Source organism: Colius striatus, chromosome 5 (assembly GCF_028858725.1).
Source record: "Colius striatus isolate bColStr4 chromosome 5, bColStr4.1.hap1, whole genome shotgun sequence".
Taxonomy (NCBI): domain Eukaryota; kingdom Metazoa; phylum Chordata; class Aves; order Coliiformes; family Coliidae; genus Colius; species Colius striatus.
The window spans coordinates 26,063,522-26,091,485 of NC_084763.1; the positions used below are offsets into that span (position 1 = coordinate 26,063,522).

General features: G+C 39.3%; 1 protein-coding gene across 4 annotated transcripts; it reads right to left on the reverse strand.

The window, feature by feature from the left end:
* On the reverse strand, window positions 1-27,964 carry LOC133625511 (collagen alpha-1(XXVII) chain-like). Of its 4 annotated transcripts, XR_009818795.1 has the most exons (7): window positions 27,519-27,964; window positions 21,471-21,538; window positions 19,805-19,994; window positions 14,282-14,379; window positions 2,906-3,184; window positions 354-456; window positions 1-115 (listed from the first exon to the last, which is right to left on the reverse strand). XR_009818795.1 is itself a non-coding variant. In XM_061996957.1 (2 exons), the coding sequence occupies exons 1-2, from the start codon at window positions 27,766-27,768 to the stop codon at window positions 14,321-14,323; spliced, it is 309 nt and encodes a 102-aa protein (XP_061852941.1). In that variant the 5' UTR covers window positions 27,769-27,964; the 3' UTR covers window positions 14,191-14,320. The 4 variants fall into 4 exon arrangements, 1 of the variants encoding a protein (XP_061852941.1); XR_009818796.1 differs by lacking the exon at window positions 14,282-14,379; XR_009818797.1 differs by lacking the exons at window positions 14,282-14,379; window positions 19,805-19,994; window positions 21,471-21,538.

Sequence of the window (27,964 nt, forward strand, 5' to 3'; positions counted from 1 at the left end):
GTTATCTGAAGTTTCAAGTAGCTGTTCATCTGACTTTTTTATAAAAGGAACTCCATTCCTGGGACACTCTTCATAAAATTCCATGGCAGCCAACGTTTGGCTTTTCTGCCAAAATCTGGGAACAAGAAGAGCAATAATAGCATCTGTCTACACATATCACATTTCATATTTTGTGCTGAGAATCTCAATTAGATTACATTTAATTCACAGGTATGGTAAACTACACCACAGTCATGAAGTCAGTGTCACTGAGCTGTGAATTTTGCTATTCAATTTTATAAAGAATTTCTTGAAATAAACGGTTTGTTATATAGTATTCTGCAAAAAATAATTAAAAAATGGGCACCTCTCACCTTTTTAGTACCCAAGTTTTTCACTGCGTTGTCAACAATGTGTTGCATTTCATCTTCCCAAAAGGTATGTTAAGGTAGTGTCTTCTGCTACTAAACGTCTGACCTATAAAGCAAAGAGATAGCAGAGAGCAAAATAAGTAAACATATAAGAAAAATCTGACATAAACGTATAACAAGTGTTCAAATGGAATCCAAGTAAAAAAACCCCAAAACAATGAAATAACTTATGTCTTCTGCATACTGTATATTATTCGAGATTTGCACCAAGCTTTGAATCTAATAAGCCTAAATTAAATGTCTCTTGCTGCTGTTATTCTGGTTTTCATGTCTTGAAGCAGTCTGTCTAGTGAGAGTCTGCATGTTTTTTACTAAAACTATGTGAATAATACTCATATATTGGAATAAAAACATTCTGTTATGCTCACTCTCTTTTGTGCCTTTCAGCGTTTTAGTTTTCTTCATTTAAATTTTTTTTTTTTTCAAAGATGTTTAAAAAAATTTTTTTATTCACATTCTAAAAACCAACAACTGGTCCATTTTATACCCTAGAAACCAAATCTACTAGGATTATTCTTTAGAAATTAAGAAACATCTTTTTTTCTGTTTCATACAAACTTCTTTGGTTTTCCAGCTATATGATCAACATCATCTCTCCCATATATACCTTTCCCCCTCCTGGCATCCCTCTTTTTTGTTCTCTTCTATTTAATCTCAACTGTCTCCCTACACGGTAAATCTTAAGAAATTCACTATTAGGTTGATATTTCAGATGGCTTTTCCTTAACTTCCAGTTCCCTCTGTCCATCTCTTCTGTTCACTATTAAGAAACATTTTGTTTTGCTACCCAGGAAAGTTTCCAAACACATTGATCTGTTTTCTTGTAAGTATTTAACAGAAATTATTACTGCGAAGTATTCCTGTCCTAAACAAGACAGAGAACCTTTCTAGCTTAGTGCTATTATGGGGCTCAGCAGGGCAACATCCATGTATGGGAGCACCCTCTAATTTAGCAAGCCGGGTTGGCCTTCAGAGAATTAGGTCCTTTTGTTTGAGCAGAGACCACAAACTCACTTTGCAACCCACAAAATGACTCTGAAAACAAAATCTGTGCTCTACTTTCATGTTGAGCAGCTGGCAGCAGTAGCTGTACCACATGCCTGACAGTACTGCTCCCATCTGCATGTACAGCATTAAAGACCACTACCAAGGTTTGAATCTCACTCCCGTCACATTCATGACCTGGTACTAGTGTCTCCCTCCAATTGCAGGATTTTGGAACTCCAGTATTGCTTTCAGCTATCACACCAGATTCTTCACCTTTTACTCCAAGCCTCTACATACATCCTAGGAATGAACTTCTTTAGATAAAGACCACATTTCCTAAGGAATAGAATTAAAATAACTCTAATAATTACCTGCAAGTAACAGCTATGTTGTTGATAACTTAAGAAAAATACAGGTTTGTCAGGAAGTTCTTTTTTCCCATTTTATGTGCAGATGTGTAGGATAGTTGTAGTTAGCACAGGACTATAGAAAATTTTATTGGGGTCATTGGTTTATGTAGCAGTCAAAGCAAAGGCTCTAGAAACATACTTTCCATTATGCCACTTAAAGTAATGGAACTGTATTAACACTGCATTTACACAGTGATTTTATTACTATAGTTGTATCAGAGCCATTTACCATAGTCCTGGTTACTTAAGTCTAATTTTATTAATTACTTCTTTCACTGTAGATAAAAGTATCCATAAATTTAATACATTCAGAACCAGCATGGAGATGGATAAGGGAGACTCATGCACACCAGAGAGTGATGAACAGGACATACATGATTAGCTCACGGGTGCCGATCAGCATCTTCTCTGTTCCAGGACCTGGCATGTGTGCCACAGTGAATGATGTAAAAACAGGAGCAGAATGCTGTTATCTCCACTCTCTCCTTGCTTTTACCATCCCTATCACAGAATGACAACTCCCAATATCAGAATTGCCTAGGTGCAGCCTATAATTCTGAAGCAATTTAAAACAAGATATCTGCTGAAAGTAGGATTCTCCTTTGACAGTACTACTAATTGGGCATGCAACTAAACTTATTTATTCCAGAACAAACTAAATGTGTAAAGAAGAAAGTTTATACCATTAGTTTCAAGACTTTTTTCCTTCCATACTCAACTACTATACAGTCTATGAATCACAGCTATTTCTATGTTGTGTCCTGCAAATACTCTGGGTGTATTTTGTTGCCCTGTTGTTGTTCCTATTTTTGCTTCATAATTCCTTTGTCCCATCAGAACTGTCTTCTGCAGGGCTTATTGACAACAAACATTGTAAATACTTAAAGCAAAGAAAATGCTCTCCATTTAAAAGTGAGCATCCCTGCTGCAACTCCCAGCACCCTAGAGTCATATCTAAGAGCAGAACAAATAAACTTCTACAGATTCTCTAAAAAGAATGACTTTCACATGGTGGGGCCTGTCATAAATCCTCACCCTCTTTATTCTTTCACATACTGCCTCAACAGAGATAGGTGAAAGTATAGTTTTACCACATACCTCCACAGGGACTGGAAAGTCACCCAGAAGAAAAAGGTTTTAAAGGAAAGCCTCAAAACAAAAGACATTCCAGAACATTCGGTTGGTTTGGACGTGACTAACAAATCCACTGAAATATCCAAGTGGGTGGGAAGAGTGAGGGAGTGGTGGCAATGAGACAGATAAATTGCGGAAAAAGACAGCTATGGAACCTGTCTTGGCAAATCTTCTGAGCTGCACATCCATCTGTTCCACATTAATCTGTCTCCACTAAGTTTTAGTTCAATCATCAATGCTGCTCTGAAATGGAAAATACAGATAAAAGCATCAACAACATTTGGTAAAGACGAGCTTCTACTACATTACAGATAAACAGATGCAGGGGAAAGCCCAACACACAGCAATAGCTTCCAGATTTTTTTTTTTTTTCAATCCCACACCACCACTACTTAGAAAGCTCACAAAATAATCTGTCTTCTCAAAATTCAACCCAAGATCCAAGCATTTCAAGGGTTTCACACTTCAGCACATCACGGGTATACACACATAGAGCGCTGCCCCCCCCCCCCCCCCCCCCAAAGCGCTACTAAACCCACACTTGTATTCACCAACACCATACAGATGCACCTGGAGATGTGTGGGAAACTGCCCTGTGTCCCTTCCTGGCAATACAACTGCTACGCACAATGTCATGGAATGAACATCTAGTATGTGTGTTTTTAACCTTGCCTATGACAAAAAACTGCTTGAGGGTAAGAGGATTTTATTTTCCATAAAGGTCTGTACACCACTTTTTCTAGACTCCTGCACTTGGCCTTCTACAGCTTTCTAATGCACAATCCTCAGTTTCAAAGTGCCATTTTCTGGCTTTCCAAATTTCTACTCAATGATTTTAATTATTCAAGCAAGTTGTTGGTATTAAAAAAAGCCTAAAGCTACAAAGGTTGTTTTGCTTTGGGATTATCTTGAAATTGGTTAAAGTGTGAACAGAGATACTTTGAGTAAAACACAACAATTATAACTTCAAAAACAAAAGGAATATAAAAATCTTCTATATTTTAAGTCTTTTTAAAAATCAAAACCATCACACTTGTGAAATCAGATTAAAATTCTAATATTAAAAATATATTCTAACTTTGCAATTAATAAAAAAAAATCTTACATTAACGTGAACACTAATATCCCAAACTTTCTTGAGCAACTGTACTTCTCTTCTGCATTGTTTCATTTGCCTATAATCTGTAACAGCTACTTTAAATAATTTTGCAGATTCCTGCATTAGTAACACTTATTTTTCCAGCATTTCAAGCTCTTGATTTGCCTTGAAGAGGAAAAGAGTAAAGTACTGTTATAGGGTAAATTGAGTTTACTTAAGCCTGACAGTGAAATCTATGTGTACTGCATTTGTGTTTCAATATAAGAAAACCTGAGAGCAGTTATTGCAAAGAGGTTAAAAAGTTGCATGTACATTGTCTCTGAATGCAATCAAAAGGCATACAAAGGACTCTGCATTTGAATAATAGGAAGAAAAACTACCTAGAAAACAGTTGAGTCTCTTGTAACAAATCTCAACTTATTATACCACTTCTCTTTTAAGTTGTATAAATATTACCAGTCTCTTAACGATGTTTTTAAAAGATCCACTAAACAATCCACTTCATACTCTCATATTCAAGAGCACATTACACTGACTGTTTAAAAGGAACGTGAATAAAGATTATGAGCAAGTATTCTGAAAATTTTTATTTTATCAGTGAGCATATGCAACATTCAAAGAGAACTAGAACCCTAGATTTGGTGGTGCTAAAATTGTGCCAGCTTCTCAGAAAAAAACCCAAAAAAACCAACAAACAAACAACAACAAAAATAAAACAAAACAAAAAAATCCCTAAACAAATAAAAAAAAACAAGCACCAATCCCACAAACCCTGAAAAAAGCCCAACCTTCAAACCACAACTATTCTAACGTGTACACTGAAGTACCATTAGATTTAGTACTGAAAGATTACAAGCAATTCCATTTTCCTGAAGTTCCTCATTACCTTATCGAGATGAGCATATGCATTTCAGCACCAAACTGAAAGGGAGTTGTGTTTTAAAGCTTTCTCTGAATTCCATCTGCTTCCCCTGATGAAACATAGGTAATGACACCTGTCACTGGGTCATGTTCTCATTGAAAAAACAGAGATTGAAAAAAGACTGATCCCAGAATTCAACATATACCAAGTGCATTTTCTCCTAATAACCACACCTCAGATGCTTGAAGATGAGTTACTTTGTGCTTTACCAATACAGCTCTCCTCTTAACCTCATTCCATTTTTCAGCCAATTTCTATGTAACAAATTAATATTATCTTCAAGGGAAAAAAAAATCACACACTGTAAAAATATCTCAGTAAAATCTGTATATTAACAGTGAGAATACCCAAATGCCTGCCTATGAATAAGAAATTAGAGTGGAGGATTTATTTCATCACAAGTTGTTTTCTGCAGTTTCTATTAGAATTTTTTGTCAAGTGTAAAATAATTAATTTTATGGATCATTAGTAATCATAACCTACTTGAACTAATGAACTCATTTATTTTATGTATAATCACATAAAAATTCATTCAAAAAATATGTTGGGAATCAGCTACATAGTAAAACAGAGAGCTCCACTCATGCTGCTTTAACACATTTTCAAGTATATAAAGCTGATCTGAAAACAGCTTTCTCATTCTACACATCTCCCCATGATGTCTAGAAAAATCATTCAGCAAACCGTGTGAAAAAAATCTCATTCCATCAGGATGAAAAAGTAAATTAAAGAAAAAAAAATCATACTTTTTTTGTCTGTGTCAAAAGTAAGTACAAGTAAGAGAAAGCTGATTGCAAGTCTCTTCAGGAATAATTAAAAGACTATTTTAAGGTACACATCAAAAATCCTACATTTATTTTCCTAGTTGTTCCTTCAGTCTGGTTGGGACCATATTGACACAGAAATAACAATTTTGTTGTGGATTGCAAAATTCACTGAAACTTCTACAATGTTTTCATTTTGACTATTCAGATTATCTAATGAAAAACATTAGATGAACTTCTATCCAATTCTATTTAATGCTATCTACACTGCAATGCATCTCCCCAAACAGACCAAATAAAGGTATATTGTATGCAGATGTTGATCTTAAAGCCAGAGCTTAATAAGCTTTTGGTTTAGTTTCAGTAGGAACCACTTCTGCTGTCTTGCTTTCCACCCTATTCTTATCACCAAGTTTTGCTTAATTCAGATGATTTCAGCAAATTACACTTGCCACCCAAAATAACTGTAACTGTGATGGGTGTAGGACAGAATAAACATAGAAAGAAATGGTTAAGGATATCTGAAAGACAGCAACACCTGTGTCATGGTCTGGCCCAGCTAGCACAGCAGCACTACGACAGTCTCTTGGTGTCTCCATTCATCCCCCACCCTTGTTAGGATCACAGAGGACCCAGCAAAATGGGAAGAAAAAGATAAGCAAGTTTGTTGTGGATTAAGAAAAAGACTGGAAGGGCTGACTGCCAATTACGGTTCTGGGCAAAACAGGCTCCAGCACTCAACTTAAGAGAGGAAAGTAGTAAAGTTTATTCTACAAGAAACAGAACAGAACAAAAGCAAAAAGGGAATAGGATGATGAGAAAATTACAACCAGCACTGTAATATCTCCCTCCCCCATCCCTCCTTTCTTCCCGGGCCCAGCTCACTGCTCCCGATATCTCTACCTCCTCCCCCCTCAACGGCTCAGGGGGGCAGGGAATGGGGGATGTGGTCAGTCTCTCACAGATGGGCTCTGCCACTTCTGTCTTCTCAGATGAGGACAACTCCTGGCATTCTTCCTCTGCTCCAACACAGGGTTCCTCCCCCGGGACAGTCCTTAGTGAATTTCTCTGGTGTGGGTTGTTCCCAACAGCTGCGGCTTCTGCTGATACAGGGTCCCGCACACGGGACGCAGTCCTTGGTGAATATCTCTGGCTTGGATTCTTTGCCACGGTTGCAATTTCTGAAGTTACAGGGTCTCTCTCTCGGGACAAGGCCTTTTCTGGGCATAAGTTTAATGAGCTGCTTTGTCATGGGTTCCTCCCCACAGTTACAGCTGTGGATATTAGGTCCCTCCCATGGGACACGGCCTGCTCCGGCCATGGTTTTAAAGAAGAAAATCACTGTCCCTGGCTTGGGGTCTGCAGTGAAGTGATTGGGTTCCTCCCATGGGACACGGCCTCCTCCAGCCATAGTCACCGTCCCTGCGTCAGGGCCTTTAATGAAGTGAATCGCTGCCTCTGGTCCGGGGTCAGCTTTAACAAAATGAGTCTCTGCCCCTGATACAGGGTCGTTAGCAAAATGAGTCTCTACTGCTGATGCAGGGTCTTTAAAGAAATGAAAATAAATCTCAGCTTCACCAGTTCTCTCCATAGAATGCAGGGGAGTCTCTGCTCCAGCACACCTCCTCTCTTTCATCACTGACCTTAGTTGTCACTGTCCGCATAGTTGTTTCTCTCACTGTTCCTACTCCTTGCACCACGACCAGCCAGAAGAAGAAGAAAGGACAGAAGAAGAAACAGGAAGAAGGAGGAAGAAACCTCCTCTTCCGGCTTCTTCTAAAAAAGTGAGCATGGAGGCGTCTAATTGGCTCAGCCCCAGAAGTGGGTCTGGCTCAGAGCTGGGGAGAGTTGTGAGCAAATTCTTGCAGGAGCCATCTTTACAGCCCCTTCCCTCTTACCAGAAAAGGCTGTCATGTCAAACCATGACAACCTGACAGGCATCGAATTCCAGCTTGGCCATCCATATTTGAACAGACCTCCAAACAACTGCTAACTGTGTTAAGGAAGACAAGGCAATGTAGGAATTAGAAACGCTAGAGTCTCTACTAGTGAGGCTCAGGATTTGAAGACTGATGCTATTAAATGAGTTTACAACTAAAAATAAACTTCTTGCAGCTTACGATTAATTGGATTCATTATTTCCCAACAGAAGAGGAGAAGCTGCACCTGGCAGTGTTCTAAACTCAGGTGTGCTGCTACCCTTTTCACCTTGACAGACATTCAGAAAACATCATCCCAGGAGTTCACCTACTAGGTCATAAAAACTATCATCAGCCTCTTCACCTAAAGAAGGTTTAAATGATTTTCCATGCCATTAAGGATCATTTGTTCTTGAAAAACTGGAGCTGGCTTCAAACTTTCTTCTGTGTTCTCTAAAAAGAAGTCTAAAGAACACATTACAGTGTTATATAAACCATCAACCACAATGCCATCAATGTACTCTACATAAATCTTCCAAGAGACTGAACAGGAATCTGCTTTGAAGAGCTTTAAATTTTCCTAAATAACCAAAGAAATAACAATTGAAAATTTCTTTAATGTAGGGTTGGGTTAATGTCTGTCTTCATTCAATATATTTGTTGTGGTATTATTTAATATCATTGACGTATATTGCAAAACAACACACTCTCGTATTTCTTGTTATAAAGTGTGGCCCTGAACTGTATTTTGGCCAGTGTAAGAGACTCCTGAACCTCCTCGGAACAGCATTTACACTAGTAATACTCACTGCAAGGGTGAAGGTATCCCTGCATGGAAAATACTGCAAGCTGGCAGAAAACTACCACACAATACAGCAGCTTTGGAATATCCATATTTTGCAAGAATACTTCTGGCACATTTGTTTTGCACTGCAGTACCAATCTTGCTATATTTAAGTAAACAGTTAAGAAAATTCCTTTTCATGTTGATTTCCTCCTTACGTTAATATCAATAGTTTAAAGGCAGTACTGCAAATAAAATTAGGTCTGAAACCGAACTAAAAGTTACTCCAGATAGCAACACCAAGCTATACACTGTTGACAGCAGATATAAAAATTTGTTGCAGTAGACACAGAAGCAGGTCTTTTAAAAAAATTAACAAAAGTGAGGCAAAGAGAAGCTTCTGCATTTGCATCTTACTCAAGTTAAATTCTTTAATTCAGTCATTGTATGACATTATCACTTGCAGTCATGTTATGCAGGAAATTGTATTTAAGGATATTATAAATTGATATAATTTATAAATTTCATAAGTAAACTGGTGAATTAAATTATCTGTTGTATAATTTTAACCTCACTCATAAGGACAGAGTCTTCACACTTCAAATAAAAAATTATTTCACAATAGATCTAATGTAAGAAAGTGTTTATCAACAATTTCTCCAGCTTTAGAAGTTACTTCACCTGTGGGGAATCACAGGAGCAATATAGCTCTAAGTTAGATAAGTGAGCCAGCACCATCATCACTCCAGCTTACCAGTCATCCCCAATCAGACAATAATTTGTCTTCAAAAATCAGTCTTCAATAACTTTTATGCAGTTTGTGCAATTAAATAATTAAACAAAAATACACAAGTGACCAACTATTAATACTCAGATACTTAACATCCATATTAACACATCAAAACATAGCTCATCTGATGTTACCTCAACAAGATTATGGATCTGGTAGCTATGTTCTTTCAGTACTTGTGTATTTTAGCAAGTCTTTCTCCTTTGTCATCCAGATATGAGAGCTTCTTTTATATCTTTCCTGAAAAAGAGAGTACGTTCTAGCCAAGCATTCAGAATTCCGTTTATTGACCCTTGATTGCTGAACTTTCTGCTCTAAATCATACACCGATGTTTCCACTTGCTTGATGCAGTCCTGGCATCTTGTTGCCTGCCATGTGCATATTTCCTCTGTTTCTTTTAGCTGGTCATTGATAGCTGCCAGCTCTTTTTCAGTCGGAGGATATTTTGCCTCTAATAGTCTGTATTAGCCTGCTGTACAGCTGAGTGCCAAGTTTGAGGTTTCTGACACATTGTTCAGGGGAAAAGCACACGGAGGATGAAATCCCTCTCATGTCCCACATGTACTGTCACACACTTTCCTGGGCAGAACAGCTATTTCAGGGAGGTCTATAGACTATGAAAGGAAAACCATGCAGACCTTGAGTGCTTCAAAACAGAGCAGCTGGTGGGTAGAAGGTAAGCCACTCTTGCGGTCAAGTGCAAATAAAGAATGTTAGTGAGTGGGGAATCTCTCTGTTTCTTTGAATTACGTTTTAGATCTGGCCTTAGCTATGGGTTAAAGCTTCTGTTAAGGATCTGTATTCAGAACATCATTAAAACAAGTGCAGAATCAAAGAACTGTTTGATTCTACAGTGGAAATACATGTCAGTATTCCAAGGCACTCAATTCACAAATAGCTTACCTAAAGACCAGTTTCATATGTGTACATACTGACCTTGATCATAGATTTTAAGCCTGAGCAGTTAGGAAATCCTACACAAAGAGCTGAAGCAAGATGTCTGTCAAGATCCAGGGGTTTGGCTTTAAATTCAGTATTGCTAAAAAAAAAAAGGAAAAAGTGCATGCGTTTCCAATGGGAAAACATGCTAATGGTCAGCACATGGATGTGCTAGACACACAGCTCATCTCTGTCACTGAACAAACTTCTGAATATTTCAGGTTTTTTCAGTACTATCATGATGAGCGATGATCAATGCTGTTTAACACTGATGCCTTTGGTTTCTTATTAGGTTTTGGTGGGTTTTTTTTTTTCAGAAACTGACTTAACAACTGAAGCACTTGTTTAGTAATACAGATTATTTTCAAGTAACAGTCTGTGTGTGTAACAGTGCAAGATCAATATATGTGTCCACTAGTACTACGGATATTCATGGAAAGTTACTTATTACAATACTTTGTTTAGCAAGTTTGAAAAGAGGGATAGCCATCTACACGAGGTAATATTACCCCTTCCTTTTATTCTGTTTCATCCTGTTAAGCCCCTGTTAAACAAAGGACTTCTGAACAAGTTTTTACAAGCCCAAATTATCTCTGCATTTGTCATTAAGTAGGATATTATGAGCATCAAACTTTAGTCACCCAAATACTTGAGATCAACTTGTTAAGTAAAAAAGATCTTCCGATTCCTTGTTACATTTAATTAGATTATCTTAAGGATACCACAAAAGAACAAAAAATATTTAGGCAACAGGTATTTTCTATAGCACAGCTGTACTTTCTTACACATGCATATTAATACAACTTCATGCTATCTCTAAAGGGAGAGCTCCAGCACTTTCTGCTTTGTCCTGTTAGCCACACAAATAGTAACATGTAAAGCTACGCTTGGTTCCTTTGTTAAATACTTTAAACATTGATCATCTCTGACTAAAATATTCTTTTTACGTTTACAGCTTGGCTGCATCCCGTTCCTTTTGTAAGACACTGGAAAAAAACCCAAAAACTAGAAGTAACAGTAGTCAAGACATACGTTTCAATAAATTCCAGCACCTTTGGGAAGCATATAAAATTAACTTGCTTACTTAGCAATCTTCTTCCTTTCTAACCATCTCTCTGCTCAACTAACATGTTTTTGGTCTGCCTGGGTTTCTTTTCCAACACACTGCACAAACCCACACATATATACTCAAAACACATGACCAGACAAACTACAGGCACTATAGCAAATAAAGAAATTCACATTTAGTTCTGTGACAGGGTGTGATACGTATTAAAATATATATCTATTTAACATATAAAGAACTTAATTTAAGATTATCAGTTGGAGAAGCCCACATTTGTGCCCTGGAAACTCTGTCCTTTGGTCATCTTTGGGATCAGCCTCCCAGTCAAGCCACAAATGAGACCATTGCTCTGTTCTGGACTTCAGACAATTCCTTCTACATATTAATGTGATACATCTTGCACATTGCAAATTCAGATGCGTGCAACACTTTTTTTAAGAAATATGTGGACACTATTCATATATCATACACTGAACAGCATGAACCTTGAAGCTTCTGACATACAAATTAGCTATAAGATTACAGCCACTATTTGATAAAGCTTCCGATTAGTATTGTCAAACTCAAAGGCAAATAGTTTCTGGAGAGCCTGGAAGAAAAATATATTTTAGTGTTGACTGTAAAAACCACACAGTAAATTTGTGCTTGGTATTCCACTTGTACTGTGTCAACACTAAGCCTGAATATATGAAGAAGAGTGGCTCGAACTTGAAAACTAATACTCATCGACAATGCTTTACTTAGCAGTAAGGTCAACAAACTCACAGGGCAGAATGATTTTTCAGGAACATACTACAAATGCTGCCTTTGTCCTAAGTCAGTCAAGTCACTAAGGAAGGACATGCTGCTTAGAAACTGGATTAACTCAAACTATCTTACAATCTACACCTGGCCAAATACGGTGTAATGGTTTATCAAGGAGCTGCTTTTGCAGGGTAACAGGGGGAGCGGCTTGCAGTGAAGACCCGGTAAAGAGTTTTTGGACTCTCCCCTGGCTCCTGGGTTCAGACCCACCTCTGGCCCAGATGGGTCAATCTGGCGCCTCTGCCATCACTATTTAGGGACAGGAATTTGAAGTGCTTGGCAGGAGGTGTAAGAGTGATACAAGATGGGGGCGACCACGTGGACCCCACAGTCAGAGAAGGCAGAAGGAAGGAGGAGTACCAGGCCAGAGACACCTCTGCAAGCCATGGTGAGAATGCAGGCTGTACCCCTGCAACCCATGCAGGGCCATGGCAGGACTGAGAGCCACCAGCAGCTCCGTGTGAGTGCGCCTGGACAGGTGAGAGATTGTGTGGGAAGGCGGCCATCACGCAGGGCGTGCTGGAGAGCCTGCGGGCCGCAGAGCAGCCCCACATGAGAGGCAGAGAGGAGCTGCAGCCTTTGGGATAAATGTACGTCGGAGCAGCCTGTGCAGGGCTGCCGTGTGTGTGAGGTACCCCACGGAGGTGGAGGAAGGACTGGTGTGGAGCCCACCTGCCCTGAGGAAAGACAAATGTCAGAAGCCATCAGGAATAGACTGACTGAAACCCCCACTCCCTGCCCCCCCACCCCGGGCCATTCAGGAGAGTGGAGGTAAAAATACCGGGATCAGGACTCTGAGCCCCAGAAGAGGGGAGGAGTGGGGAGAAAGTGGTCTTAAAGGGCTGGTCGGATTTTTCATCATTGTACCACTCTGTGTTGTTTTATTTTGGTTATGTTTTGGGGTTTATGGTTATGCTTTAGTTGATGTTGCATTAAATGATTTTCTGTTTTCTTCCCCAAGCTGAGTAGCCTGGTCTGTTTTGTCCTGGACCTTAAGGGGCAATTAAGCCCTCCCTGCCCTTTGGCAGTCCTCGGGTCTTTGGCACTTGAGGGTAATCGTGGTCTTTTGTCCTGATGGGCCTAAATCACTACATACGTAATTGCTGCACTTTGCATTGCAGCTTAAAACCATTACTCGAGTGTATCACCAGCATTCATCTTTATATACTGAGTATGGAAGAAATCCTCCACAGAGATGAAGACAAAACCAGGCATACCACGACTACAGGCCTGAGAAGGAGCGTCTTGACATCACATCTCCTGCAGACAAGGATGCTTTGGAGCACCCTGCTGCCTCAGAAGGTAAAAAAAGTCTGTGCCACCATTCACTTTCTGAGGCAGTTTTGTAGCTTTGTGCAGAGATTAGCAGGAATTTAGGGTGAATCTAGAGGGATTTTATCAGGAACAATGAAATTTAGCAGTACAGTATAGTGAGTCCTAACCTTTAGACTTGGGAAACTTTGCTATGGATTTTAAAGCAGTATCAGGATTTCACCCAAAGACACTGACAACTTCACAAGGGTTCTGAAGGAATTAAACCTGCACTATTTATTTATTTCAGATCTGGTTTATGACCGTTCCTCTAGGTTTTTAATTACCTAGATTAAGCCACATATTTGCAAGAAAAATCTGCATGCGTATAGAATATAATTCCTAACACAGCAAAAAGAATAGTAAATATATATATATTTCACTAATAAGCATACTGTTATTATTAGCTATTATTTTAATAATAATAAGTTTAAGATTTTAGTCTGTATCAGAAAATTTGCCTGCTAAAATAACACTACACAAAAGACGTGTACCTTGCATACATACCTTTCCCTCTCTTTAATGTACTGCCAAAACTATCACAGAGCAGATCCAAGCTGCTGAGGGCCACGAAGCTTACACCCAGGGTGAGGCTGAGCCCATCTCCTCATTGTCCACATCTGTGCTAACCCAGTACATCATGGGTACACAAATTGAAATGGCAGGGACACAGCTGGGAGAATCAGATGGCCTGAAGATTTTGAGGGAGGAATGGGTGGGTGTTAAGGGTAAAAAAATAAGTTGTCCATCAAATAGAGAAGAAGAATTTAATCTAAATGAAGTTCAGTCAGCAAACTGATGAGAATAATTATGTTTTTAATGTAGGTTATTTGGGGTGATTGAATCCTGCTTGTGATGGTGACCTTTGGGATCAGGATGGCCAAGAAAAGAGTCATCATGGGGCACCAATTAAATCTGCACTTGATACTGGAGAAACATACCTGCACGGAGGCAAATCAGAGCTCGCCAGCTTCTTTACTTCAAGAAGAATTGAATTCATAACTCCCTGCTCTCAGAGATGGCGTTTGACTCCACAGAGCTGCAGAGTAATAAAGGAAGGAAAAGAGAGTGACTGTGGCTGCTGTTTTGCCAGCTGTGCAGGAGGAGCCACCCAGCCTCAGCTGCTTGCTGGATACCTCCCCTCTCCTCCTCACCTGGGACTACAGCCTTTTCTGAATTCAGCTGCACACTCTGGCCAGGAGGCACCAAAGCCACTTACAGAATATTACAGGGTGTTTTATCTGAATTTATGTTAAAAGTTGATTAAATACTTCAGAAAACACCATTTTCCAAGTTAACAGATACTTATAGATATGAATTATCACTGAAATCTTGAAAATTACCTAAAAAAAGCATCTATGAAAACAAGGGTAATAAATATTCTTTCTGTTTTCTTGAATATACGTAGAATGATTGTTAGTGAGCATAATGTTAGGAATCATTTTAGCCATTATTGCAACACATCACTATATACCAAAATGTTATAAACATTCTTTATCTTTCAAGGAGAATAAACTATTTATTATTTACACTAAAACTAAATATAAATTAGATCCCAACACTCAGGAAAAAAACCCCACAAGTTATAGAGCTGACTGCCAGTTCTGTATATTGTATGTCATAATTTAACTTTTTGGTTTTTAAAATCTTGGGTAAATGTTGGGGGGGGTTATTTCACATTATCCAAATTTATTTCATTCACATTTATTTTATTCACTCAAATTCTTCAGTGAGAGACATCTGACTACTTCCCACATGTGGCCCTTTGAAATAATTCAATCAGCTTATTAGGAAAAAGCATCTAGAAATGTTTTCCTGAGAAAACAAATCTCTGGTTTGAAGAAGAAGTGGTAGACACTGAACCCAGCTGTGTTCAGAGCTTCTCCTATGTGCCTATAATTCCATTCAGCACTACAAAATTTCCAGTTTCATAACTTCCAAGTCCACAGATATTTTCAAATAAGCAAGAAAATAACAGCGCAAATATCAATGTGTGAGATGCAATATTGCTATGTTATTGCAATCTGAACTATGTTCCTTCTCTGAAAAAGTCACAGCTTTCCAGAAACTCTTCCTTCATTCTGCAGATCTGCTCACTTAAAATTTTCCACTTGATTCCACTGAACTCCAGCTTTTTCAGCTTTTGAAATTCTAACATGTTAATGAAAATGCACCAAGGCAGCTCATTCACAGATTCTTTGCAAACCCTCTACTTTCTTGATGTGCATAGCTCTTACCAGAATATTTTGCAATTCACAAAAGGAAATATCTACAAGGAAACGTGATAAGACATAAGGCAGAAGACTTAGGCCAACAGGAGTGGAGTATGAAGCAACAACCCAACCTGAAAAGATTCTATGGTTCTGAAGAAGAGTTTTCTTCCTCTAGATAAGAAACATACTTCATTCTTAAATATACACTGTGAATGGCAGAGCTGATGACTAATTATTCAGCTCAACTTCAAATTTAATAACCTAATACTGATAGAAAGTATCTATAATGTAATTCTGGTGTTTATTAGACAACTAACAGACATTAAATCCATGTCTTTGTTACTGGTGTACTGTATGGACTAACATTTATTTATTAGGTACTTATGTGGTTTAATACCCCTACTTGAAGCAACCCGGTCAATAAGCAGACTGCAAAACACCTGCAGCAAAACTATTTGTGCAAGCATGCTGTAGAAGTCAGGGTGACTCCACATCAGGCAAATGGTGTGAAACAAAGATGAGATTAAATTACAGATCTTGGGGAATTTCATCTCCCAAAAGAGCTAAATGTATTTTTTCAGTGGTCTCAGATACAGATACAGATCAATACCTTGGCCTTCTACAAGTACTGTAAAAATATAAATGGGAAAAAATGCTACAGTTTAACAGACAATCATTTACAAACTAATCTAGCCTTAATGAGGACTGTAAAGTCATCCTTTATTTATTTAAAAGAAAGATACTTAGGTTTTAGTGCATGTCACAACCAAAGACTGCTCATGAAACTCATCCAGTGCACAGAGGCTCATCCAGTGGCCAGGACAGTTTCCATCCCACTTTTGATAGTTAAGGATTGTCATGGTTTGACATGACAGCCTCTTCTGGTAAGGGGGCTGTAAAGATGGCTCCTGTAAGAAGTTGCTCTCAACTCTCCCCAGCTCTGAGCCAGACCCACTTCTGCGGCTGAGAAAATTAGATGCCTCCACGATCACTTTTTAAGAAGCCAGAAGAGGAGGCTGCTTCCCGTTTCTTCTTCTTCTGTCCCTTTTCTCCAGCTGGTGGTGGTGCAAGGAGTGGGAAGAGTGAGAGAAACAACTATGCAGACTCCAAGGTCAGTGAGGAAAGAGAGAAGGAGGTGTGCTGGAGCAGAGACTCCCCTGCATTCTATGGAGACGACTGGTGAAGCTGAGATTTGTTAGAATTTCATTATAGACCCCACATCAGCGGTAGAGACTCAGTGATTCACTTCATTAAAACTATGGCTGGAGGAGGCTGTGTCCCAAGGAAGGAACCCAATATTCACAGAAGCTGTAACAGCAGGAAGGAACCCACGACAAAGCAGCTCATTAAAATTATGCCCAGAAGAGGCCTTGTCCTGAGGGAAGGACCCTCTATCTGCAGAAAGTGCAACTGTGGATGAAGAATCCATGCCAGAGATATTCACTAAGGACTGTGTCCTGTGTGAGGGACCCTGTATCACAGCAGGGGAAGAATGCCAGCAGTCGCCCTCTTCTGAAAATAGCAGAGCCTATCAGTGAGAGACTGATCACATCCCATATCCAGAGCAGTGAGCTGGGCCTGGGAAAAAAGAAGGGATGGGGGAGGGAGATCTTACAGTGCTGGTTATAACCTTCTCATCATCCTGCTCTCTTTTTGCTTTTTTTGTGCCGTTTCTTGTAGGTAGTAGAATAAACTTTCCTACTTTCCTCTCTAAGTCAAGTACTGGAGTCTGTTTTGCCCAGAACCGTAATTGGCAGCGAGCCCTCCCTGCCCTTGTCTCAATCCACAACAACCTTGGTTATCTTTTTCCTCTCATTTTGGTGGGGCCTCTGCCATCCTAACGAGGGTGGGGGTGAATGGGGGCACCAAGCGAGAGACTGTCATGGTGCTTCATTCCTGGCTGGGCAAAACCACGACAAGGATGTTGATGCTTAACAATTCTCTATAGTCAGTCTGCTTTTCCCTCTCCCTGCTGCCAGGCAGAACAAGGAGAAACAGTAATCATTGCAGATGCTCAAGCCATGGAAATGGGAACAAAAGAAAAAGCATGAAGTCTGCAATAATTTTAAAGAGGGTATATGCTGGGTATGCTGGGTCTGATCACAAGAGTTGATGATGATGAACTGATGACATCAGTTAATACTCCTGACTAATCTGGCACCAAGAGGCAAATGTATGTTCACATTCTGGCAATGATTGTGTGCTCCACTGCACCTTCTGGTGTTACTTTCAATGGGTTGGGTTTTTATCATCAAAGGAGAAGACAACATCACATTTGCTTCAAGCTGGATGTTTGACAAACACTAACAACTTATATCTTTTCATAGACTGTAGAAGCTTGTGTTGTTTTGTGCCTTCTGCTATGAATGAATGCTACAACAGACAACAGGCATGCTCTGGGCTGCTGCTGGAATGGGATGACATGGGAACGATTCAGACTCAAACAAGCAGTATGGTTTGGTCTCTGTTCAACATAGATAAAGTCTGTCCTTCTAATGCTCACAACTTTTATTAAAATGAAAGTCGCAGTGCAATGCCAGCCTCTACAGGTGGCAAAGTTCTGGTGAATAATGACTTTGCCTGGTAGCTTTCTCCACACATCATCTCTGGCCTCAGAAGTTCATAGAAGACTTTAAAATTTTTGCACGCTCTCACTGAAGACTGTAACTAAAGGCACTTGATGAACTACAGAAGTTTCAATCCTGTCTTCTAGTCACACATCAACAGAAAAACTGTTTAAATATATTTCAATTCACTAACACTAAATTATCATCTCCATCAACAAACCAAAATTTTAACACTGGGATTTTAAAAAGAAGCAAAGATATATGAGTGGTTTAAGAGCCTATTTCAAAACTTTAAAGTTATCTTTAACCATGAGCAAAATAGGCAAGACAAAACTCGTGAGTGTAAGCTGTTTGCAGAATTAATTAGTATCTCCTAAACAAAATAATACTATAAAAGAAGCTGGCAATTTTATTGTATTCAATTAGCATTTATTTTTATATAAAAGAGGTATATTAGCTATAAATATTTCTTTCTCGCTAACCGCCTTAATTTTTTTAGTAGAAGAATTTATCTATCTACAGATTTACTGCAGCTAAAGAATCAAAAACAATGCTGAAAAAATGCACATACAAACTGATTTTGCCACTGCTGTATCTCTCACCTATTTTTATGTCAGAAAAAGTATCCACATTAAGTTTAAAAAAACCCAAATAATGAGCCAGCTCAGCACACAAAGGAGCTTGGTGTGCGTACATGTGCGTACATGTGCGTGTGTATGCCCCTGCAGCCATGATATATCTCACCATCATGACTTATATTGTTATATCAGGGAAATTATAGATTATTCTGTAACACACACACATAAACACAAACAAAATATACATCTCATTCACTCCACCCCTACCAACTTCTACTTCCTTGAACATGTCCTGAGAAGTATGATAATCTTTGACTTTTAAGGTCTTAGCATTTTTTTTTTTAAAAAACAGGACTCGGAAGCTATAATTTAACAATGGAGAAATAAAGCAATTACAAGATCATGGTCACCTGTCAAAATTGTAGAATGGGTAGAAGGGAGAACTCAAGCAATTTACAATTGTACTTTGAGAACTAATGAATACGTCTGAAATCAACTGGCAGACAAAGGCTGATCCATACCAGCTGAAATCCATGGAAAAGCCCCAAAAGCTCTCTGTGGGGAATGAATAGCTGTCTTCATTAAGTTCACTCACCCAACACTGCAACACTGCTAATAACGAGCACAGAAGAAGTAAATGATTAAACAGCTCCAAACAACATTTCATATTTGGAAATATCTGCCTATCTTATTCAATTAAAAAGGGCAGTTTCACTTGTAATGAGCTATAATTATCATAATTAAACAACAGTATCAGTTTCATAGACAAATCTAGCAAAAAATTCCCAAATATAAACTTTGCTCTCAACCCCATTTTCTCCAGAGTTTGAGAAATGTAACGGAGAGAAATTCAGAAAATACAGCTAAGAACAGAATTCCTTAGAGCTTCAAAGCCCTTCTTTATTTACTTTCACTGTCCTCTAATGTTTAACTCTTTTTCTTTGCTAATATGCAAAATCTCATGACTTTGGGGAACCGCTTTACAGTATTTGCAAAAATAACAACAAAAAATCATTTTGGTGCCTCATTTTTCAGAGTGCATGGGGAATAGCAAAGCAAGAAAAAGGTTCTCTTTGATGTTTATAGTAACACCTGAAATCACTTACTTGCCCATTTAGATATAAAAGATTGTCTTTTCTTGCTTTCCAGAAGTTCACCTCAGTTTAGGGGTCTGGATGAAAGCCATACAGAAGAGGTTCAATAGAATCTCTATTCACAGTATCATCAAACTGATGTGACCTCCTAATAACCGCTGATTCGATGGCATGTAGTACTGCCCTGGAATTTGGATCTTGTCTGCAAAATATGAAAAAAGCCCCTGAATTTCAAAGCAAGTACTATACTGTACTGTGATAGTACAGAACTCTTCTCCCCCTCCCAATATGCTTAAGGATGAACAATTCTGAAATCTGGAATTTAGTTATGATAACAGGAAAATTAAAAGGAAAAAGAAAATCCAGAAGGCACAACTAAAACGGCCATTTATGAAGATATGGATCACTCTTCCAGATGTATTTACTAATCAGAACCAAGGCCAAATAACCTCTTAGATCCTTTGAATGCTTCCTTGCAATTACTCCCGATGTGAAAAAACTGCATTTCATTGTTTAATTTTCTAATAAGTCAGTCACATGGTAATTTGATGTTTGAATAAATGCATGATGATAGTTAATGTAAATATTTAATAGATTTTCATTTATGTCTTTTTATTACATTTTGCCAGTGTTTACAAAATCAGGAACTAATAATACACAGTAAAGCATTTTACTTAAAAGTTAATGGAACATTAAAGTTTATATTTCCCCTTTCATACATTATTTCCCCTTCAGTCCTTTCATTTTCACTAATTATTCTGCCTCAGTTTTAGCTCCATACTTAGCTATTCTGACACCTGTTTTGCTGCAATGACATACAGTAAGGAGATGACCCTGAACAGGGCCTTCAAAATCATTTATTATTGACAGGATTATAAATCTTCACTTATCCAACAACTGATTATCAATCATCTTTTTACATGGTCAATCCTATAGTGAAATTAAGCCTCTGGTTTACTTAAAATGTGTGTGCTCTGGAACATAGCTCATAGTATTGCTGTTTCTGAAGGTAATAGATGCACATCCCAATGATTAGTGCCATTCTCCTTTTTTGAGGCCATGCTTTGAGATAAGTACTCATCTCATAAAAAACAGTAAGATGCCGTTTATAAGACAGCATTTCACATTAAATACTCAGGGTAACAGAAGTGCAATCTGTTGGAAACATATTTAAAAGATAATTCAAAAGAATAACCGTACTTTGCACTCCAGAAGCATAGCTTCATGTGATTTCAAATTCTGGTGACTACAGAATTTAGGTCTTGCCTTTTAAATTAATAAATCACAAATATAAATTCCAAGAAATACATGTTTTCCCGTGACAGAGCAATTATAGTGTTTAAAATACATTAATTGCACAGAAAATACTTTAAAACATCTTTCAATGCTTACAAAAAAAGAGTAATAAAAATACTACATTTGGAACACTAAGCATTTAACTTGTATCTTGCTAATGCATTTACATCTAACACTAAAAAAATCACTAAAAGCAGAATGCTTTTTTTGCCTTTTTGCCTCCTGTATTGCACAGGTCACACAATAGTATTTTCTTACTTATTTTCAGTGTAGATTTGATGCGAGTCAGTCTTTGCTTCAACTGTGGGAATTGGAAGATGAGTTCTTTCTAACATCAGCCCTTTCATAAGTTTTATTTCTCATGATTTCCCCATTATGTTACCTGTCTTGGGAAGCACAGCCTGGACAGGACATATGCTTTTCCTTATTTCTTATAATAGGCACTAACACCTGGAGGCAAAGCAGGAGAAGGAGCATTACAAATCAGTAATAACAGTAACTTGGCTATAGGTGACATACTGCAAACATCTTTAAATCTGAGAACAAGGTAATCCAAGCCACACTTCTCAAACTCATGACTATTTCAATAAAAATGAGTTCTATACTTTCATTTTCTATCAACATAAATACACACTGTAATATCAGTCAGATTGTATTGTTGATGGAAATTATGTTTTCAGATAGTATTACTCCTCAGTCAGCTGAAAACGAATATTGAGCAGCTTCAGAAATGGAGATGTTTACACTACTTGTATTATCTCTCTCCTCCCCTCAGAAGGTAGAAACAGATGAAGATCAGGGGGAGAGTGGCACAGGCATAACTGTATATCCCATGTACCCAGTATTTTCCTAAAAACAGAAACAAATCCTATCAGTAGCACAAACCTTCCTGCCACTGGTTTAATAGTATCTAATATATAACAACTAAAGCCCGTTTACTTGCAAGCTGTAAGTTCAGGTTTTAAATCATTTCCTAGAAATGGGCACTTGTGATATCTTTTGGAAAGATATTTTTTCTGTGGTGCAAATGCATAACACTGATGATGAATTTTGGTCCAGCTCACATACTTATTTTAAATCCTTTACCTTCTTTCACTAAATTAACATTACCTAACTTCTCTTCATACTGTTTCTTAAACCATGTCAGTACAGCCTTCTGCTCAGGAAAGTATATAGGAATTAGAAGCATGCTACTGTTTGCCATGACACTTAAAATTAAGCAGATATTCAAATCAAAGTACTTTGCTGAATCAAGTCCAAGCCATAGACAGGATAATTAAGACTTCCCACCAGCATTCCAAGTGAGCTTCTTGGAAGAATGTCTTTATCAGTGTATGGACATTGGTCACTTCAGGCCCTCATAAGGCTCAAAGCATTTTACTGACAAACATAAAAATCAACAAGTAACCTTTGAATTACAAAATTCAGAGAGAGCAACCCTTGCTATGAACTCAGGTTTTGGGCCTAGTGCCCCTAAAGATGTACTGCTACATCCATACCCAGTTTCACTGACTCCTCTCTGCCAGAGTGATCTACGGGCAAGAAACTGAAAAGTAACTGAAAGGAAAGCAATAAGGAAAACAGTGACACGAGTCTGCGCTTGCACAACTAGCTACAAACTTAGGTTTGCTTTTAGGGTTCCATTTTGCTTGTTTTGATAGTGAAGACACAAAGAGCACAAGAGCCTCAGCATACCTGTTGCTTTGCAAGGATCACTCACCTGGGCAAAGAAGCCCTAGAGAAGCTAGGCTGAGCAGCTCAGCGCTTCTGTGTATCTGGTTTAACCATCATCTCTCTCCCAAGACTTAATTTATTAGGCCCTGATAGAATAACAAACTGTTTCTCCAGCACTTTAGAAGCTGACACTCCACCCAAGCACTGCCAGCTGTTTCAGAGCAATGCAGCCCTGCTCCCATGGCAGCTTTTCCTCTCCTCCTGTCTCACTCATGAAAATGACACATCTTACACTGCTAGTATGCTCCCTATAGACAACTGCATGAATTCATTTATGGCTTTATAGTTATGCTCCCTTAACATAATAAACCCCTTAAACCTCCCGAACTTCATCAATATCTCTAAACTTTCATTTCTTACCTAGTCTTTCCTTTTCAACATGTTTTAAAATATTGTAAGTACTTTTTTTTTAAAGCCTTTTCTCTTTTTTTTTTAAATAATACAGATAACTACCAGTCCCCATGTCTTGCTTATGAGATATTTAAGCTAAAACTTCAGCATGTGCTACTCCTGATCAATTTGAGGATCTCTCTACAGAATACACAAGTTAACAGTCACAACAGTGCTACAAAGACTGCTTATGACAACCAAATCTTAGATATTTGCTTCTATAAAAATCAGACCAAAGGAGAAACAATCCCATACTCACTTTACACAGAAACACTTAAGCCAGATAAATGCCTACATTAGCTTCCACAAAAATCAGCTGCACTAGTGAATACAGATTTAGCAACAATCTGAAAACATAGTTGTCAACTTCCTTCTCCCTTTCCTTTAGGCAAGTCATGACTTGATCTCATTCTTTTTCTTTTCCTTACTAATCTTTAAAAAAAACCAAACACCTTGACCTTTCCACACCGTCCCAGCAGATTTCAGATTAATTCAGGTTGCCATGCTTGAAAACCTCTACCTTTGAAGCTGACGGGAGTTTTGTCATGATCTTCAATCAGGAGGAGATTTCTGTTTCGGCAGGAGAGTTGCAGATCTATCCCTATCCCTATTTATAACTGCCATCTCTCAAGATCAAATCACCAAGATTATGGCCAGCCTGAAATCTGAATGCTGCTAACAAAGTACTAAAAGATGGGAAGATGAAAACTTCTTTTTGTTATTGCCATCAGTATTTACATGCAGTATCTGTAATATTGTCACATAAATAGCACACATTTATTCTCTTCTTGAAGTATCAGTTTTTCACAGAAGTGCAGAAGTAACAACAAAAACTTTTCTGTGAAACCTGTTTGGCTGTCCTGGTCTTAAATTTGGGTTTCCTGAATCCCAACCACAGACATGAAACACTATAATGGTCTCTTCCTCAATCCAAAATTTTGTCCTGGATCTGTACTTATAAAGATGTTCTCAGAACTGGAGTATTTCCATTTAAAAACATGTTATTTTTATGAGCCAACGCTTCACAAAATTTTGGGAAAGAGTCCCAGATAATAAGGGCTGGGACCACAGGCATGACCCTGAACCTGGAAAGAATAGTATGCCACTTTTACATGTTGTCTTTTTATACCAAGCTTAGATTCACCACCGGCAGAGTTTGCAATGCAATTTTAAGGAACTTTTTATTGCAAAGGTAGGAGTCTGATCTGGATTACAGTCTCTCTGTACTTTTTCTTTAAGATATTCATGTAGACTCAGCTACACTTCAAAATGAAGTATTTAATGTTATTCCCAAAAGTTTTACAAGACAAAAAATCAACCCATTTTGTATCCAGCCCTAACCCTGAGTGACTACTACACAGTGCTGTTAATAAAACAAGAGGTTTCCATGCAACTTTGAGACACTTACATGCACATACATGCATATATATGCACATATATTAATACTTATGACTTATTCTTTAAGAAAATCTCATGTAACTACTTAATTTTATCACTTAATTCTAATAACTCTTGTAAGACAAGTTTTGAAACATTGTATATGAATCTCTTGTGATTTACATCTCAGAAACAGTACCATTTTGGGAGAACTGTTGAAAGGGTAGAAAAATCCTAAATGCTACTTCTGTTTCCTATTACCTTCTTATGAACTTTCCTCCTTTGCGAGCTGTAAAAGTCTTTAATCATCTGACTTAATAAACTGTTTTTACATCCTACAGTCAGCAGAGAGCTGATCTGAGGTGATGAGTCCCTGTGTGCCTAATTGCTGGTGTGGTAGCTTCAGCATGTATGTCATTGCACCCGCAGGAGAGGCAGTTAGTCATCACTGCCCACAAGGGAAGTGACTCATCCCTCATCCTTCACAGTGACGCATTCTGGACAAGAAGTACATCACCTACCACTGCATCGAGGATGGCTCTAGAGACCTGACCATAGGGAAGATAATTATTTGATGTTGTAAACAACTCAGATGACAGCAGTCACATCCATTATACAAAAAGCAACACAAAGAAAGGCAGCGTGACACGGTAAACAGAACTAAGCCTCCAGCAACAAGTCATCTCTCATGATTTTATGCAGTAGAATAGCTACGTGTTTCTGAAGAGGTGCTTTTTTCCTTTTGTAGGAGTTATTTTGCATCAGTTGTCTCTAGTGACAATTAAAATCTTATCCTTCTTTTTTTTCCTGCCTTGTTACAAGTATTTAGCTATAAATATCTCTTCAGTGAAAGCTACTGTATGCTGGAGTAGTGTTTGAGACAGCTCCCGAAACTGAAGGTCCTTTATGTTGTTCTCCATTCCGAGGCATTCTGTGGTCTTCCTCGTGGCACTGACATCTTTCTGCACCACCTCATGTGGCAACTGAAGCAAGTACGATGCAGATTATCAGTTTGACAAAGTCATTGTTGCACTACTGTTTAGACAGAATAAACGAGGAGAGCCTCAGGTACCCATTAGAGCTCTCCAACAGCTGATGCATCATAAAAGTCAAAATCTCAGCATGTTTTACTTAGACTGAGTGAAGAAAGCATGATATGTAAATAGGCCAGTTGCAAATCCAAAGATTGTTTTCCAGAACACTATACTATGTGAACATATCTTGATCTTTCTCCTAAACTTGCTTTTCCAGCTTCCTACAGATATCCAGTGACCTTTTCCAACCCTCTGGGCTTGGAAATATAACCACACAAATAATCTTTTGAAAACCATCCCTGGATACTCCACATCACCTTTCATCATTGCCGTATTTCAATATACATAATTGCATTTAGCTATGCTCTGCTCTGCCAAAAAGCCATATATTCTCAGCTTCTAGAGAGACTGTTTTATAGTTGACAGATATAGAATCAGGGTCACACTTTCAGATACCAGGTAGGTGACATTTTAGGATAAGATGAGCCTGCCAAAGGCCTAACTCCATTCAGTTCCATACATGACTCCTTCTTAAGTTAGTGGGAACCAAAAGAATATTTCTGACAGCATAATCTTGTCATAAATTATGTACTCATGTCCAAAAATAACTCTTCAAAATCTTGTTTGACAGGGCTCTATTTCATGACTTGGCAGCCGTGCAAGTTACTGTGAATTTCACTGCTTGCTCAGAAATACGTTTTCATTGAAGCAAAATGCTTGCAAACTTCCCTGAAAAAAAAACCCCACCTCTGAGTACAAGCTGAACTGGGTAAAGCCTGGGACCACGCCAACAGGAGAGAAGTCTGCTCCATCACACCAACAAGAACATACAGCAGTAAGTCACCTTTATGGTTAGGTTGTAGCCCACTAAATGGTATCAGGCAGAGGACTAGGAGGGACTGAGGTAGCTCCTCAGCAGAGGAATAATACCTTCTAAGAAAATTAGTCTTCTCCTGGCATAGATCAGCAAGTAGAGGTAAAAAACAGCAAGTCTTGGCCATAGTAAAAGCATAACTCTTACTGCTAGAAGGAGAAGGAGGAGAAGGGTAGTGATGCTATACACAACTAAAGTTTTCACAGATGTACAGACACTACATCCATGAAAACAACTCATTTTCCAGAAAGTGTTTTAACCAGGATGAAGCTTTACACGGGCCTCATATTCCTAGTTCCCAATACAGATGCCAGAGCCAATACAGTGTGGAGCAATAAACAACCTTTGTCAAACAGCAATGACATTCAAAACCACATACATTCAAGGCAGGAGAGAGAGAGAGAGCACGGGAGGAAGTTTACCACTGTAAAACATCAGCTTTTCTATCCCTTGGTTTCTATCATGAACTACTCTTCCAACATTATTCACAGTATTTGAGAAGAGATTCAAGTGTAGTCTCACAGTGGAGCAAAGAGGAGCTACATGGATAGCTCATTTGTGAGCCTGCTGGTCAAACCAAGGTTTTGCATATCCCCTCAAAAAAACCGCACCAAAACTCAGCCCAAAAAACCAAAGAACGACAACAACTTTTTTGTTTCGGGCTCAAAATCAATTTCATTGAGAGACGACACTCTCGCTGTCTTCGCTGCTGGTCGCCACGCTCTGCGGACTTTCGAAATAACAGACAGCCCGCGGAACTGGAAAAAACCCATGAAATACTGTTCACTCGCGGAAGCGACGGGGCGAGAGGCAGGCAGGGATTACAACGATGGGCGCAGTTCGCGGGGAGAGCTCCGTGCCGTCCGGCCGCGGCCTCCCGGGGGGCTCCACTCCGGGGGTTCCACCGCCCGCCCTGGCCCGGCCCCCGCCCAGCCCCGGCCCCTCACCTACCGCGCTGGGGCCGCTCGAGCTGCTCAGCTGCCGCGGCGACACCTCTCGCCGCCCCCCGCCCCGTCCTTACCGCGCACCGCGTTCCAGCCTCCCTGGGGATGGCGGGCCCCGGCGCCACGCCCCGCGGAGCTCGGGGGTCGTTCCACTCCCTCCAGCGACTGCTGGCGCAGCCCCGGCCGGCCCGGCCCGCCCGCCGCCTGCGGCAGCCCCGGGTGGGCGGCGGAGCCCCGCAGAAGGGGCGTGGGGGAGACGGGCGGGTTGCGAGGAATTCGTGAGCCTTTACAGCATCGGGTTCCCGTGAAGCAGCACTTCCACATCATGCCCTGCCGCCGCAGGGAATATGTCAAATACGCGCCCCTATCTCAGCATCATCCTTCACAAATGTGCACAAAACTGCCATAAATTAAGTGCTTGCTGTGTGCCCGCACTTGGTCCCCAGCATGCCCCGGGGATGCCAGGACAGCCCGTTAGACGGAGGTTGACAGAAGGAAAAACTGAGCGCAGACTCCCAGCGCG

Bases quoted from the DNA above. Each gene is read 5' to 3' on its own strand.
- LOC133625511 (XM_061996957.1), bottom strand. From the start codon at position 27,768: ATGATGTGGAAGTGCTGCTTCACGGGAACCCGATGCTGTAAAGGCTCA. The intron at 14,380-27,518 runs GTAAGGACGGGG...ATTACTCTGCAG, and splicing joins AGGCTGGAACGCGGTGCGCG to CTCTGTGGAGTCAAACGCCA.